The sequence below is a fragment of the Lepidochelys olivacea genome, assembly GCF_965140295.1.
Source record: "Lepidochelys olivacea isolate rLepOli2 genome assembly, chromosome: 18".
Lineage (NCBI taxonomy): Eukaryota > Metazoa > Chordata > Testudines > Cheloniidae > Lepidochelys > Lepidochelys olivacea.
In genome coordinates, this window is record NC_140428.1 from 7,074,975 (window position 1) to 7,092,598 (window position 17,624).

Below are 17,624 nucleotides of genomic sequence, written 5' to 3' on the forward strand. Positions count from 1 at the left end.
CCTTGTGGGTTTGCCATATAAAAGGAGGCTCTCTGGGATGATCGCTTCACACAACACCCTCACCACCCCCCACTGCGTGACTCCGATGATGCTATGAGCCCTTTAAACTAAACATGAACAGCCCAGTGCGGCTGGGTTTCCCCCCACCCTCCACAGTGTGGCTCTGATCAAGCTCTGACTCACCAGAAGTGCCTTCTCCAGGGTCATGGTCCGGGAGCATGCCTTGGGAGTGGGGGGAGACTATTGGCTCCAGTGTTAAGAACAGTTCTTGGCTAGGGGGGAAAACGGATTCCATACTTGCCGCCTGTGCACTGTCCTCCTCGTCCTCCGAACACTCATCCTCCTCGCTCTGTGCTACTCCCCCCTTGCAGCTGTCCATGGACAGTGGTGGGGTAGTGGTGACATCACCCCACATAATTGCATGCAGCTCATGGTAGAAGCAGCATGTATGGGGCTGTGACCCAGAGCGCTGTTCGCCTCCCTGGCTTTTTGGTACGCTTGCTTGAGCTCCTTGATTTTTGTACGACACTGCTCTGTGTCCCTGGAGTAGCCTCTTTCCGCCATGGCCCTGGAGACTTCAGTGTACGTATTTGCGTTTCTTTTTTTGGAACGTAGTTCTGCCATACCAGATGTGTCTCCCCAACATGCAATGAGATCCAGTACCTCCCATTCGGACCATGCTGGAGCTTGTCTGCGAATCTGGGACTGCATGGTCTCTTGTGATGCTCACCTGAGCTGATGGTGACCAAACAGGAAATTCAAAAGTTCCTGGGGCTTTTACTGCCTACCTGGCTAGTGCATCGGAGTTGAAAGTGTTGTCTAGAGCGGTCACAAGGGAGCATTCTGGGATAGCTCCCTGAGGCCAATAACGTCGAATTGCGTCCACAGTACCTGTAACCCAGAACTGCGATCTCTATTTTAGTGCTACTCCACTTGCCGAGGTGGAGTACAGAAATCGGATTAAAGAGCCCTTTAAAACGAAAAGGTTTGGTCATGTGGAAGGAATCAGTTTTATTTCGAAGTAACTCGGCTAATTCCGAAATAACTGCGTATTGTAGACCGTGCCTTAGCAATTGGCTGAACAAGAAGTAGGACTGAGTGGACTTGCAGGCTCTAAAGTTTTACATTGTTTTTGAATGCAGTTATGTAACAACAATAAAAATCTACATTTGTAAGTTGAACTTTCATGATAGAGATTGCACTACAGTATTTGTATGAGCTGATTTGAAAAATACTATTTTTTATTGATCATTTTTATAGTGCCAATATTTGTAATAAAAATGATAATATAAAGTGATCACTGTATACTTCATATTCTCTGTTGTAATTAAAATCAATATATTTCAAAATGTAGAAAAACATCCACAAATATGTAATAAATTTCAATTGGTATTCTATTGTTTAACAGTGTGATTAAAACTGTGATTAATTTTTTAAATCGTGATTAATTTTTTTGAGTTAATTGTGTGAGTTAACTGTGATTAATTGACAGCCCTATCCGGAAGCTAAGGCTAATACACTATTTTTGCAAAATGTGACATAGAATCTATAATGATCATTAGTTCTCAGATCTTGGTTTTACGTTGCATTTCCAGTAGCACAGTGCTCCCTAAAATCATGCTGGGCCTCTGGTTCAGTACTGACTCAAGGGAAGAGTGCCATTATTTTAATCACCCACATCACTTTCAAGTGTTCCTTTGGTGTCTTCCACCAAATGTACTGCCTAAACCTAATCTGAATGACTGGAGTAGTTCATCTTCATGTTCCATTTTGACAATATTTAGGGATGGAATTGAAATGAACAACTAGGACTCAAAGTAAAAATAAAATACAAACCAATGGGCCAAATGTATCCTACAAATATATCTCACAGCGCTCTTCTCTAGAAGAAACTTGCTTTCAACTCACATGCTCCGTGAGAAAGGTATGTATATCCTCCCCTTCAGGTAAGTAGTCCTTCCAACTGAGGCCAGCCTCCCTCCATAAGGCTCCTACTTTCTTATGGCTCTAAAACACAAAGCAATTTGTTCATTTTTAAATCTGAAAAGTACAGGAGCTTAAACAGGCTGGAATGGTGCTGCATAAAGAGAAATAAATAATCATTTAGCCATCCAAAAATATGCCTAGCCAAGATGTGAAAACTTCCAGAAAGCCTGTGCTGGAGAAGTTATATATAATATCCTACCTTTTACAGGTAAACGTTGTACCTTGTAAGATGCACAGATGCCACAATGATGTGTAATAAATATGGCTGGCTTGATGTGATATATGGAGTTTGCAACAACATGACCAAAGATCATCTACAATAAAGTGACCATATTAAAAGTGTGGTCCAGTGGACATGATACAGAACGGGGACTCAAATGCATCGGGTTCTAATCCTAGCTCTGCCACTGACTTGCTGTGCCCTAGTAAGAAATTACTTATCTTTCCATCCCTCTACATGAATAAAGTTAGAGCATGTCTACTTCAGAAAAATCATGATTACATGGATATCTTTTGTATGGAGATCAATCCTCAACGTCATGTGTGTGACAAGGTCACAGTTTAAATCCTACAATTCATTGTAAATCTACGGAAAATTACCTTTACAACAGTATGTGTACAACCTTCTGCATCTGACAGTCCAGTCATGCCTGACTTTTTAGAAATCCCCAAAATGTTTATATATATAATAAACAATACTGAAGACAGTGATAGTAATAAGCTCTTCTTTAGTGCCTTCCACCCAAGAATCTCAAAATACTTTGCAAATATTAATGAATTAAGCCTCACAACACATGTTTGGTAAGGTATTATTATCCTCATACAAATGAGTTATTGGGTGTCTAAAGTTAGACTTTATAAATGTGGCCTGATTTTCAGAGGTAGATTATAGATGTCAGTGGGAGCTGCTTGTGCTCAGTATTTCTGTGACTCAAGCCTCAGATTTAGGTGACTAAATATGGTGTTGGATGCCTGACTTTAGGCACCCAACACTGAAAATTTTGGCTTACATGATTTACCTAAGGTTCTGCCAGAAATAGAACCCAGATCTTCTGACTTTAGGCTGTGCTTTAACCACAAGATCATGGCTCCTCTCCCTGTTCTTCTCCCACATGATATAGAGAAAATGGCAATACACAATCCAAACAAGCAGCATATTACTTATTTTAAAAAATAAAATATAAGCTTCTAGCTACATTAAGGAGCTGTTGCATGGAAAGCTGACCTAATTTGAATCCATGCTTTAAAAAGGAGGTGATGAATGTTTAACGTACAAGACTACACAAAGTGAATTATTTATCCTGACCTTAGAAATAAAAATTTAAATATATGATACACTTATAGGGAAACTACCAAGGTGTCTGCACAGACAACTGTGAAAATGTGTAAGACAGCTTTAGAAGTAACATGGTGAATAGGTATCTCTATCCCTAGAGACAGGTGAATCTCAAGAGTTTGCAGGTTTAGTTTGGATAAACACCCAGAAGTCTGAATGGCCATCTGAAGCTTATCCGAACTCCCAGAACCTCTCAGGTCTGCAACAACAGGCCCTTATGTGAGATTGCCAGTACTTGTTTCTGATCAGCCCAGAAATACTTTGAGAATGGTTCTCTTGCAATACTTCAGTACTCCAGCTTCTCGAAGAAGCCAGGTGCAGAGGTACCTACAAAGGGGAAACTTGATAAGAAAATAGTAGCCCAACTTTTTGGAATCTTATGAGGCTTGGTTTGAAATTTGGGGAAGGAAAGGCAGGTTTTTAATGTTATTTGCACAGGTTCACCTATACCTAAATGTTGGGAATACGAGCACATTGTCTTTATGCATGACCATTTACTTTCTGCACCCAACAAAATTTATAAGTTTTATCCCTGCATACTTACCATTTGTTTGCATAGAAGGTGCAATATTTCAGAAAGCAAGACCCCAGCTCTTCCCACAGGAAGTAACAGTTTGCTAAATTCTCTGGAATGGAACAGAAATAAATACTTTTATTATAATATTTTATTGTCTCAGACAAGTTACACTGCTGTGAAAAGCAGCTCTTGATTCGGGGTAGGAGAGAGGTGGGGATCAAGCTGATGCAGAAAACTGCACAGCTTTAACTTCTGCTCTGTATATGGGATCTCATCTTGCTCCCATTGAAGTTAATGTTAAAGCTCCGACCAACGTCACTGATGCAGAATTGGGCCCATATTAGACTAAAACTTAGAAAAACTGCACAACAGGAACAAATAAAACACCCCTATACTTTAGTTTTACATAGGGCCAAATCTACTTATTTTGATGGGATGAGGATTTGGTCTGTAGAATCTTGTAGACTGTAAGGCCTAGATTTTAAACATATGCAGGTCCTTGATTTCAATGGGATTTAGGTGCCCAAGTACCTTTAAAAACCTGTCCTTAAGCTCTTCGGAGCAGGGAACTGTTGCTTTCTAGATATTAGTATAGTGCTACAATAACAGGGCCCAAGCCTGGTTGGCCTATCTGTGCTGCTGCAATATAAATGTGATTGAAACCTGCAATATAAATGTGATTGAAGGTGATAATGATAAAAATACAGTAATGCTCTGATTTTTGAAAATGGTTTTCCATTTTTACGGGTGTAGCTTTGTGCTGCTGGTTAATAGTAATCAGACAGATGTCTAAGTGGTAATTAATTCTAGGCACAATTATCATAAGTGAAAAACTTTATCTTCAGAAAATGAAGGCAGAATTCACATCCCTTTAAAAGATCAGGACCTTAATATTTCTGAGAGTCAATCTGGTCCTACAACTTTAGGTGGTTTTTAATTCAGCTAGAAAAAAACTGGGACTGAAGAGGATTGGTAGATAACGCTTAAAAAAAAAAAGAAAAAGAAAGAAAGACTGCACAACAGCAAGCTCTTGCACCATCAGAGCTTCCACATTAATGCAAACCTGATTTCTGGAACACCTCTCACAAGGTCTCACATTGACTCTCACACGCTGAGTCTCTTATTATTCCTGTCTAGTCAACTGACAGAAATCATGTTGCTTAGATGTTATAGCATAATCAGGCTAGTTTAGGCATGACGGTCACTAAACAAAAATAGCATTGCTTACGTTATAAGTTCTCTCATAGAGATTCCTCCTTCTTTTAACATGGGGGTCACCAATTCAGCTAGATACAACCAAATATGTGGTATATCAATTGCCATATCATCTGCCAGCTCCAAGGTGTCTGAAAACCTTTGGAAGAAAAGAGAAACTCCAAATATTAAATCCAATTCCCATCTCACTGAATTTTTTTCTGCCAAGTAAATCCACCCTGCATTATATACTTTTGACTTATATTAAAAAAGCCCAATGATATGCCATCCAATCCTCTCCAGGTATTTGTGTAGCATAATTACTTCTTGGAAATGCTGAAGCACTGGAAGAATGTGCAAGAGGAAATTCCCTCCATGGAGGGTGGTAGTCAAAACATAGAGGAAAACAATTTTTAAAACTCCCATTACCCAATAATGAGCTCATTAACAGTCCTGACATCTGTAAGGGTAAAAAGCATTTTCTTTTTTAAATACAAAATCTCTAACAAACAGAATTTTACATGTGGGAGGACATAGAAAATATAGCATAAGATTTTCAACTGAACAATGTTTGATTAAGTCAGGTGTGATCCATCAAGTGCCTAAAACATAACACAAGAAAATAGTCAATAAACCGGAATGTGGCCTGAGAAGTTCAATTTTTCTCTTTTAGGAAAATCACCTGTATACTTGGCTGGGTTAGCAGGAGGACCTGGCATTCCAAAACACTAGGCTCTATGGCTGATTTATGAGGTCTTTTCTCAAACTGCAAATCCAGATTTCAGAATTTTCAACACCTCTTCCAAAAGCACAATGCCAAATTATCAATGAACCGGCTTCATGTTTCATCAGTGGTACCAGGCACTCACTTTTTACCTGGTGGATTATAAATGTGCCTCTATCAGAAAATTCACACTGATTCATTGGTTCCCAGGAACCTTCAACAGTCTTCTGGTATCCATTTTAAATGGATTCTGGTAAATTCTTTTTCTTGTTCACTGGTTTCAGGGATGGTTTTTGAGGAGTGGCTGTCTCATATGCCTGTTTCTTTATTAAGGCTTCTGGTACTGGTTCATCCTGGGTTTGACTGAGCTCTTCTGCCAGTAATTTGGCTGTTTATTTCCTGTCATGCAGAGAGTTTCTTGCTAGAGTTGAGCTTAGTTTAGATTTTGTGCTATGATCTTTTCTCACACCATGGCCCTGAATCTCAGGGTAACATGTCTTGGTGAACAGTACAGCAAGTCTTCAGCAATTTTGCTGCATGTCCACTGAATGTCATGGCTCTCCACCCTCATTCAATTATCTCTAGTGCATTCGTTTGGTTTCTCGCCCTCCCCTCCCCCACAGGAATACCACACATCCTAATACTTCACCAACAGTCCACTTCTTTGAGCACCATAACTCATAGTTATGTAATAGTAAGAATACTAAATATGGCAGGTGACTAGCTTGGCTTAACAGTGAAATCCTGGCTGATCTTAAACACAAAAAGTTTACAAGAAGTGGAAGATTGGACAAATGACCAGGGAGGAGTATAACAATACTGCTCAGGCACGCAGGAGTGAAATGAGGAAGGCCAAATCACACTTGGAGTTGCAGCTAGCAAGAGATGTTAAGAGTAACAAGAAGGGTTTCTTCAGGTATGTTAGCAACAAGAAGAAAGCCAAGGAAAGCGTGGGCGCCTTACTGAATGAGGGAGGCAACCTAGTGACAGAGGATTGGAAAAAGCTAATGTACTCAATGCTTTTTTTGCCTCTGTCTTCACGAACAAGGTCAGCTCCCAGACTGCTGCACTGGGCAGCACAGCATGGGGAGGAGGTGACCAGTCCTCTGTGGAGAAAGAAGTGGTTCGGGACTATTTAGAAAAGCTGGACGAGCACAAGTCCATGGGACTGGATGCGTTGCATCCAAGAGTGCTAAAGGAGTTGGCGGATGTGATTGCAGAGCCATTGGCCATTATCTTTGAAAACTCATGGCCATCGGGAGAGGTCCTGGACGACTGGAGAAAGGCTAATGTAGTGCCCATCTTTAAAAAAGGGAAGGAGGAGGATCCGGGGAACTACAGGCCAGTCAGTCACCTCAGTCCCTGGAAAAATCATGGAGCAGGTCCTCAAGGAATCAATTCTGAAGCACTTAGAGGAGAGGACAGTAATCAGGAACAGTGAGCATGGTTTCACCAAGGGCAAGTCATGCCTGACTAACCTAATTGCCTTCTATGACGAGATAACTGACTCTGTGGATGAGGGGAAAGCAATGGATGTGTTATTCCTTGACTTTAGCAAAGCTTTTGATACGGTCTCCCATAGTATTCTTGCCAGCAAGTTAAAGAAGTATGGGCTGGATGAATGGACTATAAGGTGGATAGAAAGCTGGCTAGATCGTCGGGCTCAATGGGTAGTGATCAACGGCTCTATGTCTAGTTGGCAGCTGGTATCAAGCGGAGTGCCCCAAGGGTCGGTCCTGGGGCTGGTTTTGTTCAATATCTTCATTAATGGTCTGGAGGATGGCGTGGACTGCACCCTCAGCAAGTTTGCAGATGACACTAAACTGGGAGGAGTGGTAGATACGCTGGAGGGTAGGGATAGGATACAGAGAGACCTAGACAAGTTAGAGGATTGGGCCAAAAGAAATCTGATGAGGTTCAACAAGGACAAATGCAGAGTCTTGCACTTCGGATGGAAGACTTCCATTCACTGCTACAGACTAGGGACCGAATGGCTAGGCAGCAGTTCTGCAGAAAAGGACCTAAGGGTTACAGTGGACAAGAAGCTGAATATGAGTCAACAGTGTGCCCTTGATGCCAAGAAGGCATTAAGGCATTTTGGATTGTATAAGTAGGGGCATTGCTAGCAGACCGAGGCACATGATCATTCCCCTCTATTTGACATTGGTGAGGCCTCATCTGGAGCACTGTGTCCAGTTTTGGGCCTCACACTACAAGAAGGATGTGGAACAACTGGAAAGAGTCCAGCAGAGGGCAACAAAAATGATTAGGGGGCTGGAGCACATGACTTATGAGGTGAAGCTGAGGGAACTGGGATTGTTTAGTCTCCGGAAGAGAAGAGTGAGGGGGGATTTGATAGCTGCTTTCAATTACCTGAAAGGGGGTTCCAAAGAGGATGGATCTAGACTGTTCTCAGTGGTAGCAGATGACAGAACAAGGAGTAATGGTCTCAAGTTGCAGTGGGGGAGGTTTAGGTTGGATGTTAGGAAAAACTTTTTCACTAGGAGGATGGTGAAGCATTGGAATGCGTTACTTAGGGAGGTGGTGGAATCTCCTTCCTTAGAGGTTTTCAAGGTCAGGCTTGACAAAGCCCTGGCTGGGATGATTTAGTTGGGGACTGGTCCTGCTTTGGGCAGAGGGTTGGACGAGATGACCTCCTGAGGTCCCTATCCAACCCTGATATTCTATGATTCGTTATCAATATCAAATGAAGTGTGATAAACTGTAGTTTACAGTGTTGTGGTAGTTGTGCTGGTCCCAGGATATTAGAGAGACATGGTGGGTGAGGTAATACCTTTTACTGAACCAACATCTGTTGGTGAAAGAGACAAGCTTTCAAGATACACAGCTCTTCTTCTGGTCTGAAGACCAGACTCAATGTGAATAATCCTGAATCTGTGAGTCACTGCATGTGCGCACACACACACACAATTTAAACCCTTGTGTATGTATTTTTTACCCTAGCTCACATGGAACAACAGATTTTAATTAGGTATTATAAAGCCTATTATGTTAGTTTTGTGTTTTGGTGACAGTATGTGTTTCCAAAGTGAATGTTCATCTTGTCCAGCAGCAAGCCTTTTACTGGGAAGGTGTACTTACCACACATTATACTTGGAGACCAAATGTTTCTACTCTATGAGCTATCTGGCCTCCACTAGTCATAGAAGCAAAAGGGCCTTCCAAGTCTATTGATAAATCAAGGTTATGTAATCCAGCCGCATCAGCTTTTAGATTTTTTTGATGTCAAAACTCACTGTTAGTGATAGACTTGCTGACACCGTCATCACTAAGCAGTCAATAGCAGTGTGATATGGCAATCTTTCAAATAAAAGCACCAGGAAGTGGCTACAGACACTAACACTTAATATGTAAAAACATTAATTTATTCTGTCATTTCTGAGCACTACTTTCTTAGTTATTCCTGGTTTTATCATTACATTATGATCCCTGGGGTGTACTGGCTGGCTTAGGTTACTCTTATTGGGACACATGGTTTGTTTTACTTTTGTGCAACAGGTTCAAATCTAGGCTAAGTCAGTGTGATCTGGATGCAGTTACCATATGACAATCTTAACACCTGTGCAGTGACCAATGAGGTGGTCTATCTTCAGTTCCTAGAGGACAGGTGTCCACATCACAAGCAACGTAACTGCACTTGGCACCATACTACCCTTATCTCCAGAGTTGGTCCCTATAAATCAGAGCTGAGTCACTGGCAGCGGGTCCTGCATGAGTGAAGCCTGTCTTGTCATTGCAAGAACTATCCCTATTCTGTGGATGGATGGAGGACTTTAGTTTAAAGAGCTGCCAATATGGCACCGTTTGCAAGCATTAATTTCACTCAAATATTAATTTAACACACCCCTTGCCCCAGTTATACGAGACTCCTCAATGGGCAAATATAAATCCTCTTTCACAAAGGATACTTGTAGGATACTTTTGTGAGCTATAGCTCACTTCATCGGATGAAGTGAGCTGTAGCTCATGAACGCTTATGCTCAAATAAATTGGTTAGTCTCTAAGGTGCCACAAGTCCTCCTTTTCTTTTTGCCAATACAGACTAACATGGCTGCTACTGTGAAACTTGTAGGACACTGTTGCTCTCACAGGAAGCTGGGAAGGGGGTATCCTCCAATACAAGGAGTATGTTTTTGAAATTAACACAAAAAGAACTTAGTGATCTAATTGAAGTGTTCATATGGCAGAATACCAACCCCTTGAAGAAGTCGTGTTTGCTTAGCTTTTCCGACTGCACCAACTGATGTAGTAACTGGCCCATGTGATCCCTGGTGATCTGACTCCTCTCGAGAGTAGACTCCACTCCGACTCGCACAAAAATGGGCAGCAGACTCTGTGCATTCAACTCCTCCACACACTGCATTGCTTCCTGTTCAAACAACACAGAGAATCATTTATCTGAATTCTGGGAATCATCAAGACTTGCAAGGCAGGAGAATGTTCTTCACTAAAACGAAGTCCACAACACTTAATTCTTTTGGCTGAAGTCAATACATTATTTTGATACACTTTTGTCATTCAGGGAAACTGAAAGGTGAGGGTGCATAATTAGCAAAGCCTCAAGACATCCCTGAGGCAGAGAACTCAGTACGGGTAAAAAAAAAAAAAAAAAAAAAAAGTATTAGATATTTATACAGATCAGAGTGACCATAGTTACAGTTAATAGAATTTTTAAATACTCATGCTTCAGGGAATACACTAGTTGCTAACTGACAGGTGCTAGGAAGAAAATTCTTCAGTGGACAGGGTATTCTTTTATTGTCCTCTAGAAAGGTTCTCGCCTCTTCCTCTAAAACATTGTTCCACCTTAGTGAGAGGATACTCGACTAGATGGAATTCTGGTCCAATCTGGTGTGGCAATTCCTATGTTATGAAAACATGCCATGTAATGAAGCAGAAAATATATGAATCATATTTGGCAAATGCAACATTTCCTCTATATACAGCCCCTACATTCTGGTACCCACACTTTACAAAATACACAAGTATAATACTCTGAAGAATAGTCAGAGAGAAATACAGTAACACCATACTTCTAATATCTGCACTATCATCAGAGAAGAAGCTCTTCAACTGAATGTTTAAGTCAAACACAGTAGACTTCAGTGGACTCTTTATAACTCAGTACATTTAAATGCCCTTTATCTTGGATCATACCCTCTGTTGTAGCCCCAGATGAATGTCTGGACTTTCTAGGTGGCTATTTTCCACAGGTCACAGAGTCTAAGGTAGTCCCAGACTCCATGTTGAGGCCATAGTTTTAAATCAGGTGCATGTTAGTGCCTGACAAAAACAAGGATAATGTGACTAAGGGTTTTTACAATGGACTGCTCAGTCCATGGCTGTACATCCCAGCTGTCACTAGAGGATGCCACAAAGCTAAATCTGAGTTTTAATTTGATTACAGAGTAAACACTGTGGTTAAACACATGAAGAACCAGGGTGTTTCTACTGATATGTGCCACATCAAAACTCTGTTAAGGTGAAGTTAAGGTTGTAGACACATACCAGTGGTTGGAGTGCCTATTACATTTCAAGAATGTTGGAGCTAAAAAGCATAAAACAAAACCTATAATAACCAACCTCAAAATGTTTAACCCTTAGGAAATGCAGTTATGGCTGCACTTCTCAAACAAGAACCCAAACTACTTTAACTCTGCCTCCATAGAAATATCCTGAGAAAATCAGAAAGGGCATACTCCTATATCCAGCCACAACAAACTGTTTCATTGTATTAGTGACCATAGAAACTAAAATGCCTTATAATGGGTAAACTTGGAGGTATATCTCAAAAAAAAAAAAAAAAAAAAAAGGACTGGAGATTTTTTTTTTTTAGAGTAAGCAGTCCTCAGATGACCTATACTAAGATACTAAGTAAATATTCCCTGGTGACAACACTAAATCAAATTTTATTAACTCATGAAATCAGACTTTAATAAACCAAATATTTGTCCTGGGAGCTAGCTTTTGGATAAGTTGAGTCCTGTACAATAGGATTTACCTCTCCTGCCTGTTTTTTTGGCTACAAAATTTTAGAAGAATTTGGGAACTGTGTTTAATGACTCTATTTGCAGGATGTCAGTTCAGGAATCCCTCATCCTAGTCACTTGAAACTTTGCCGAAAAATGTGCGACAGACCTAGTCTATCAATTCTGAGGACAATATACTTTTGGATTTTACAGGAGAGGCCAAAATCCAGCTTCAATGGAAACTCATTTGCAACCCTAACTATGGAGTGATGACAGTTGCTCAATAATTCTCAACATTTACTGTCTCTGGAGAACTTTGTTCAATATGTATTATTTCATCTTCCTTGAGATCAGAACAACGGGTTCCTTATAAGTGAATTAAACTTTGTCTAGTTTCCCTAGCTTTCTACATCCAGCATTGACATACTATTATAACAGTGCTGCTCAGTGGTCATGACAGACATATCTAAAACTTTTTACATAAAATACCCAAAGGGGACTATTTTTCCTCTATCGTAAGCAATGGAAGAACCAGAACAGTCGAAGAACTGTGCTAAAGTTGTGCACCGATCCCTTCTATCCAAATTCCAGCAGGTCCCATGTTTATGTTAAAGAACTAAGAAAAGGGTGCTTAAAAAGACACTGTTCCTGGAAAGGAAAAAATGCTAAAGATCCCACTGTTCCATGGCTTTCTGGAAGGTGAGGTTTTCATTCTGTTTACCTTATAATCGTTAATGTGCAAGAACTCATCAATGATGGATTTGCACTTTCTCTCCATTTCCTCTTCTGACAGTGAAGATTTGTCTTTTACTGGAGCTGAGGGAGTTTCTGGCTTGGCTGGTAATAAGGTAGAGAAAACAGACAGTGGATAAACAGGTCATCTTCAGTTCCAAAAAAAGTATTTTTAAAAAAGTATTTAAAAAATCCCTCACGTCTCCTCTCTCAGCCATTCCTGCTGGTTGAACAGAACTCTTGATAGGCACTCTCTGCTGTGATGACTGAAAGAAGGCTGATTTGGAAGTATGACAGGGTGTGGGTAAAATAAACAGTTTAGATTCTGTTTTCTGCCAGTTTCTCATGATCTGATCATCAGGCATAAATCATTTCTTATTTAGCTTGTCTTTCAACTCCATGTCTACAAATCACCTTTCTCAGCATAATGCTTGGCAGTGACGTAGGATTTTATACTTTCAAAGCACTTTACAAACATGAAATAATTAATTTTTGAGCTGTGACAGCAGTTCTCACTGAATACTGCAAATTTACAGCACGTTGCCTGTGAATGTCAGAAACCTAAGGCAATCTCCCTAATTCCAAAATCCACAGTAGAAAGCAAACCCCCAAAGACTCTCTCCCCAGCCAATCTTCCAGGTCTGGACATGCCTCCCCTCAAATTCACTTCAGAGAAAAGCCTGAATACACAGAAGGGCTCGCACTGTGCTCTGCAAGTTATGACCTTTATTTAGTATTTGTATTGCAGTAGCATTCATGACATGCTAGGCACTGTCCAAGCAAATTGTAAGGCACTGTCCCTACCCCAAAAGGCTCACAATCCAAAGCTTTTACACACAGAACCTTTTCTTACATTTCCCCAGTATTCTCCCAATACTGGCTCAGCTCCAATGAGGAGAGCAACAGCAGGCCTTGAGCACAGACAAGGTGTCAACAGCCACCAATGTTTCTACTGTTGTGGCATCATGACTTGCTCTGAGCAAGGTTAGGTGGCACAGTGGTAAAGACGTTGCGCTTTGTCTACACTCCATTTCCCACCACTGGGAAATGTTAAAGTATAGACACAGCCTAAAGAGACAACCAATACTGGTGCTTAGACACCATAGTGGTAAGAACCTAGAAAGAATCTAAAATAGTCAGAACACGACTAACCAGGGATTCAGTTGTACTAGATCCTGAGAGTACACACCCAAAACTGAAGTCAGTGGGACATGAGGTGCATAGCACCTCTCAAGAATCAGAAGTTCTTAGAATTATAGAATATTAGGGTTGGAAGAGACCTCAGGAGGTCATCTAGTCCAATTCCCTGCTCAAAGCAGGACCAACACCAACTAAATCATCCCAGCCAAGGCTTTGTCAAGCCAGGCCTTAAAAACCTCTGAGGATGGCGATTCCACAACCTCCCTAGGTAACCCACTCCAGTGCTTCACCACCTTCCTAGTGAAATAGTGTTTCCGAATATCCAACCCAGACCTCCCCCACTGCAACTTGAGACCATTGTTTCTTGTTCTGTCATCTGCCACCACTGAGAACAGCCGAGCTCCATCCTCTTTGGAACCCCCTTTCAGATAGTTGAAGGCTGCTATCAAATCCCCCCTCACTCTTCTCTTCTGCAGACTAAATAACCCCAGTTGCCTCAGCCTCTCCTCATAAGTCATGTGCCCCAGCCCCCTAATAATTTTCATTGCCCTCCGCTGGACTCTCTCCAACTTGTCCACATCCCTTCTGTAGTGGGGAGAGCAAAACTGGACACAGTACAGTAACTCCTCACTTAACTTTGTAGTTATGCTCCTGAAAAATGCTACTTTAAGCTCATGGAGTCAGAGGGTGGGATATTTCCCAGGGAATGCCTTACTGCTAGATGATGAACTAGCACTCAGCTGAGCCCTCAAGGGTTAACACGTTGTTAATGTAGCTTCACACTCTACAAGGCAGCCTGAATGGAGGGAGGGGAGACAGCACGGCAGACAGAGACAAAGACACATACCTTGTGTGTGAGAGAAAGACGTGCATTGCCCCTTTATGTAAGCTGACCCCACTCTAAGTACACTGCCTTTTTAAGTAGATCAGCAAGCTGAGACAGCAGCTGCTGCCAGCAAGCTCCCACTGTCCTGAGTCCTGTGGTGTCCCCACTCCTGCTCTGTGGATGGGAGGTGGGGAGGGGGACACCCTGACATTAGCACCCCTTCCGCCCCTTGCACAGCAAGCAGGAGGCTCCGGGGAGCAGCTCAAAGGCAGAGGTCAGGAGGCAGTGGGGGGAGGGACAGCTGAACTGCCAGACAATTGATAGTGTGCTAGGCGGCTGTCGCAGAGGGAACTTAGGGGAGTGGGGAGCTGATAGGGGGCCTACCGGTCCACTCTGATTCCAAGTCCCCACCAGCAGCTCCAACAGCTGCTCTTCCTGCAACAGGTGGACAAAGAAGGCGGCTGCTAAACAACGTTATAAGGGAGCATTGCACAACTTTAAACGAGCATGTTGCCTAACTGATCAGCAGGGTAACAATGAAACAACGTTAACTGGGACGACTTTAAGTGAGGAGTTATTGTTCTCCATGTGTGGCCTCACCAGTGCTGAATAGAGAGGAATAATCACTTTCCTCCATCTGCTGGCAATGCTCCTACTAATACAGCCCAATATGCCATTGGCCTTCTTGGCAATGAGGGCACACTGCTAACTCATATCCAGCTTCTCATCCACTGTAATCCCCAGGTCCTTTTCTGCAGAAAAGATGGTCACTCACCTTTGTAACTGTTGTTCTTCGAGATGTGTTGCTCATATCCATTCCAATTAGGTGTGCGTGCACCGTGTGCACAATTGTCGGAAGATTTTTAACCCCGCAACACTTGGTGGTTTGGCTGAGGCGCCCCCTGGACTGGGTGCCTTCATGGTGCCGGATATATGCCCCAGCCGACTCAGCGCCCCCTCAGTTCCTTCTTGCCAGATACTCCGACAGAGGGAAAGGAGGGCAGGTTTGGAATGGATATGAGCAACACATCTCGAAGAACAACAGTTACAAATGTGAGTAATTGTTTTTTCTTCTTGGAGTGCTTGCTCATATCGATTCCAATTAGGTGACTCCCAAGCCTTACTGAGGCGGTGGGGTCAGAGTGAGATGTCGTGGAGCGAAGGACTGCTGAACCAAATGCAGCATCACCCCTGGACTGCTGAATTATCGCATAGTGGGTGGCAAAGGTATGCACCGAAGACCAAGTCACTGCCCTACATATCTCCTGTATGGGTACATGTGCCAGGAAAGCAGAAGATGAAGCCTGAGCCCTCATGGAGCGGGCGGTGAAGTGCGTAGTTGGGACACCAGCCAAGTCATAGCACGCACAGATGCATGATGTGATCCAGGACAAGATGCACTGGGAGGAGATCGGAAGGCCCTTCATCTGGTCTGCCACAGCAATGAACAGCTGCGATGTTTTCCTGAAAGGTTTCGTTCCCTCAATGTAGAAGGCGAGGGCCCTGCGAACGTCCAGGGAGTACAGCTGTTGTTCCCGTCGAGAGGCGTGTAGCTTCGGGTAGAAGACGGGGAGGAAGATGTCCTGGTTGAGATGGAAGGCAGACACTACCTTAGAGAGGAAGGCAGGGTGGGGTCGCAGCTGTACCTTGTCCTTATGGAACATTGTATACGATGGTTCCGATGTGAATGCCCTGAGGTCAGACACGCCTTGCCAAAGTGATAGCTACGAGGAAGGCTGTCTTCCACGAAAGGTACAGGAGCGAGCAGGTGGCCATTGGCTCGAACGGGGCAGCCATGAGTTTGGAGAGGACCAGGTTAAGATCCCACGTAGGGCCTGGTTGTTGAATTCGTGGGAACAGGTGCTCCAACCCCTTGAGAAATCTGTTGACCATGAGATTGGAGAAGACCCAATTGGAGAACGCCCGTTTTCGGCCGGGTGGAAAGCCAAAATAGCTGCCAGGTGCACTCTGATGGATAATATTGCCAAGCCCTGCTGTTTTAAGGACAGGAGGTAGTCCAAGATGATAGGTACTGACGCCTGTAGCAGGGCTATATGACTCTGAGCACACCAGCAGGAAAAACGCTTCCACTTGGCTAAGTACTTTGACCTGGTAGAGGGCTTCCTGCTTCCCAAAAGGACCTGCTGTACCAAGCGAGAGCAGCACAGCTCAGATCCATGCTGTGAGGTGAAAAGATCGCAGGTCGGGATGACAATCGTCCGTGGTCCTGAGTGATCAGGTCTGGCCACAGCGGAAGTGAAATTGGAGTGTCCATCGACAGCTCTAGGAGAGTGGTATACCAGTGCTGTCTGGGCCATGCTGGGGCGACCAAAATCAGACGGGCTCTGTCCCTGTGCAGCTTGAGCAGGACCCGGTGGACTAGCAGGAATGGAGGGAAGGCGTAGCACAGGTGATCCTTCCACTGTATTAGGAAGGCGTCCGACAGGGAACCCGGAGAGTGTCCTTGTAGAGAGCAGAACACTTGGTATTTCCGATTCTTGCAAGAGGCAAATAGGTCTATCAGGGGAAAGCCCCACTTCAGGAAGACAGAGTGGATGACGTCCGGGCGAACTGACCACTCGTGAGTCTGTAATGATCTGCTGAGATGGTCTGCTAAGATGTTCTTGACTCCTGGGAGAAACGATGCCACCAGATGGATTGAGTGGGCTATACAGAATTCCCACAGACGAGTGGTCTTCTGATAGAGGGGGGATGACCGGGCTCCCCCTTGCTTGTTGATGTAAAAACGTGGCCGTTGTGTTGTGTGTGAGGACTGCAACACAACGGCCTTGAATGCGCTCTCAAAATGCCTGACACACCAGGCGCACAGCTCTGAGTTCCTGTACGTTGAAGTGCAGGGATATCTCTCCTGCCAACCATAGCCCCTGTGTATGGAGGACCCCGAGGTGGGCTCCCCATCCCAGGGATGATGTATCCGTGACTAGGGACATGGAGGGCTGCGGGGAGTGAAATGGCACCCCTTCGCACACTGATTTGGGGTCCAGCCACCAGCCTAGAGAGGCTAATATCCCTGGCGGGATGGTAACCACCGTCCTCAAGCTGTCGTGACCTGGGTGGTATACTGTTGATAGCCAGGACTGGAGTGGACGTAGTCGCAGCCTGACGTGCATGGTCACATACGTGCAAGAGGCCATATGTCCCAGGAAGCATAGGCATGT

The 17,624-nt window shown here is 43.4% G+C and overlaps 1 protein-coding gene across 10 annotated transcripts in view; it reads right to left on the bottom strand.

Annotated features, from left to right (window-relative positions):
• The window catches only part of EIF4G3 (eukaryotic translation initiation factor 4 gamma 3), a 440,166-nt gene that overhangs the window by 31,138 nt on the left and 391,404 nt on the right, over window positions 1-17,624 (bottom strand). For all 10 annotated transcript variants that reach the window (XM_084651415.1, XM_084651414.1, XM_084651413.1 and 7 more), the window contains 5 exons: window positions 12,469-12,584; window positions 9,975-10,147; window positions 5,068-5,193; window positions 3,867-3,948; window positions 1,909-2,007 (listed from right to left, as the gene is read on the bottom strand). In XM_084651415.1, coding sequence (XP_084507541.1) covers window positions 1,909-2,007; window positions 3,867-3,948; window positions 5,068-5,193; window positions 9,975-10,147; window positions 12,469-12,584 — 596 coding nt within the window. The remainder of the gene's footprint in view (window positions 1-1,908; window positions 2,008-3,866; window positions 3,949-5,067; window positions 5,194-9,974; window positions 10,148-12,468; window positions 12,585-17,624) is intronic.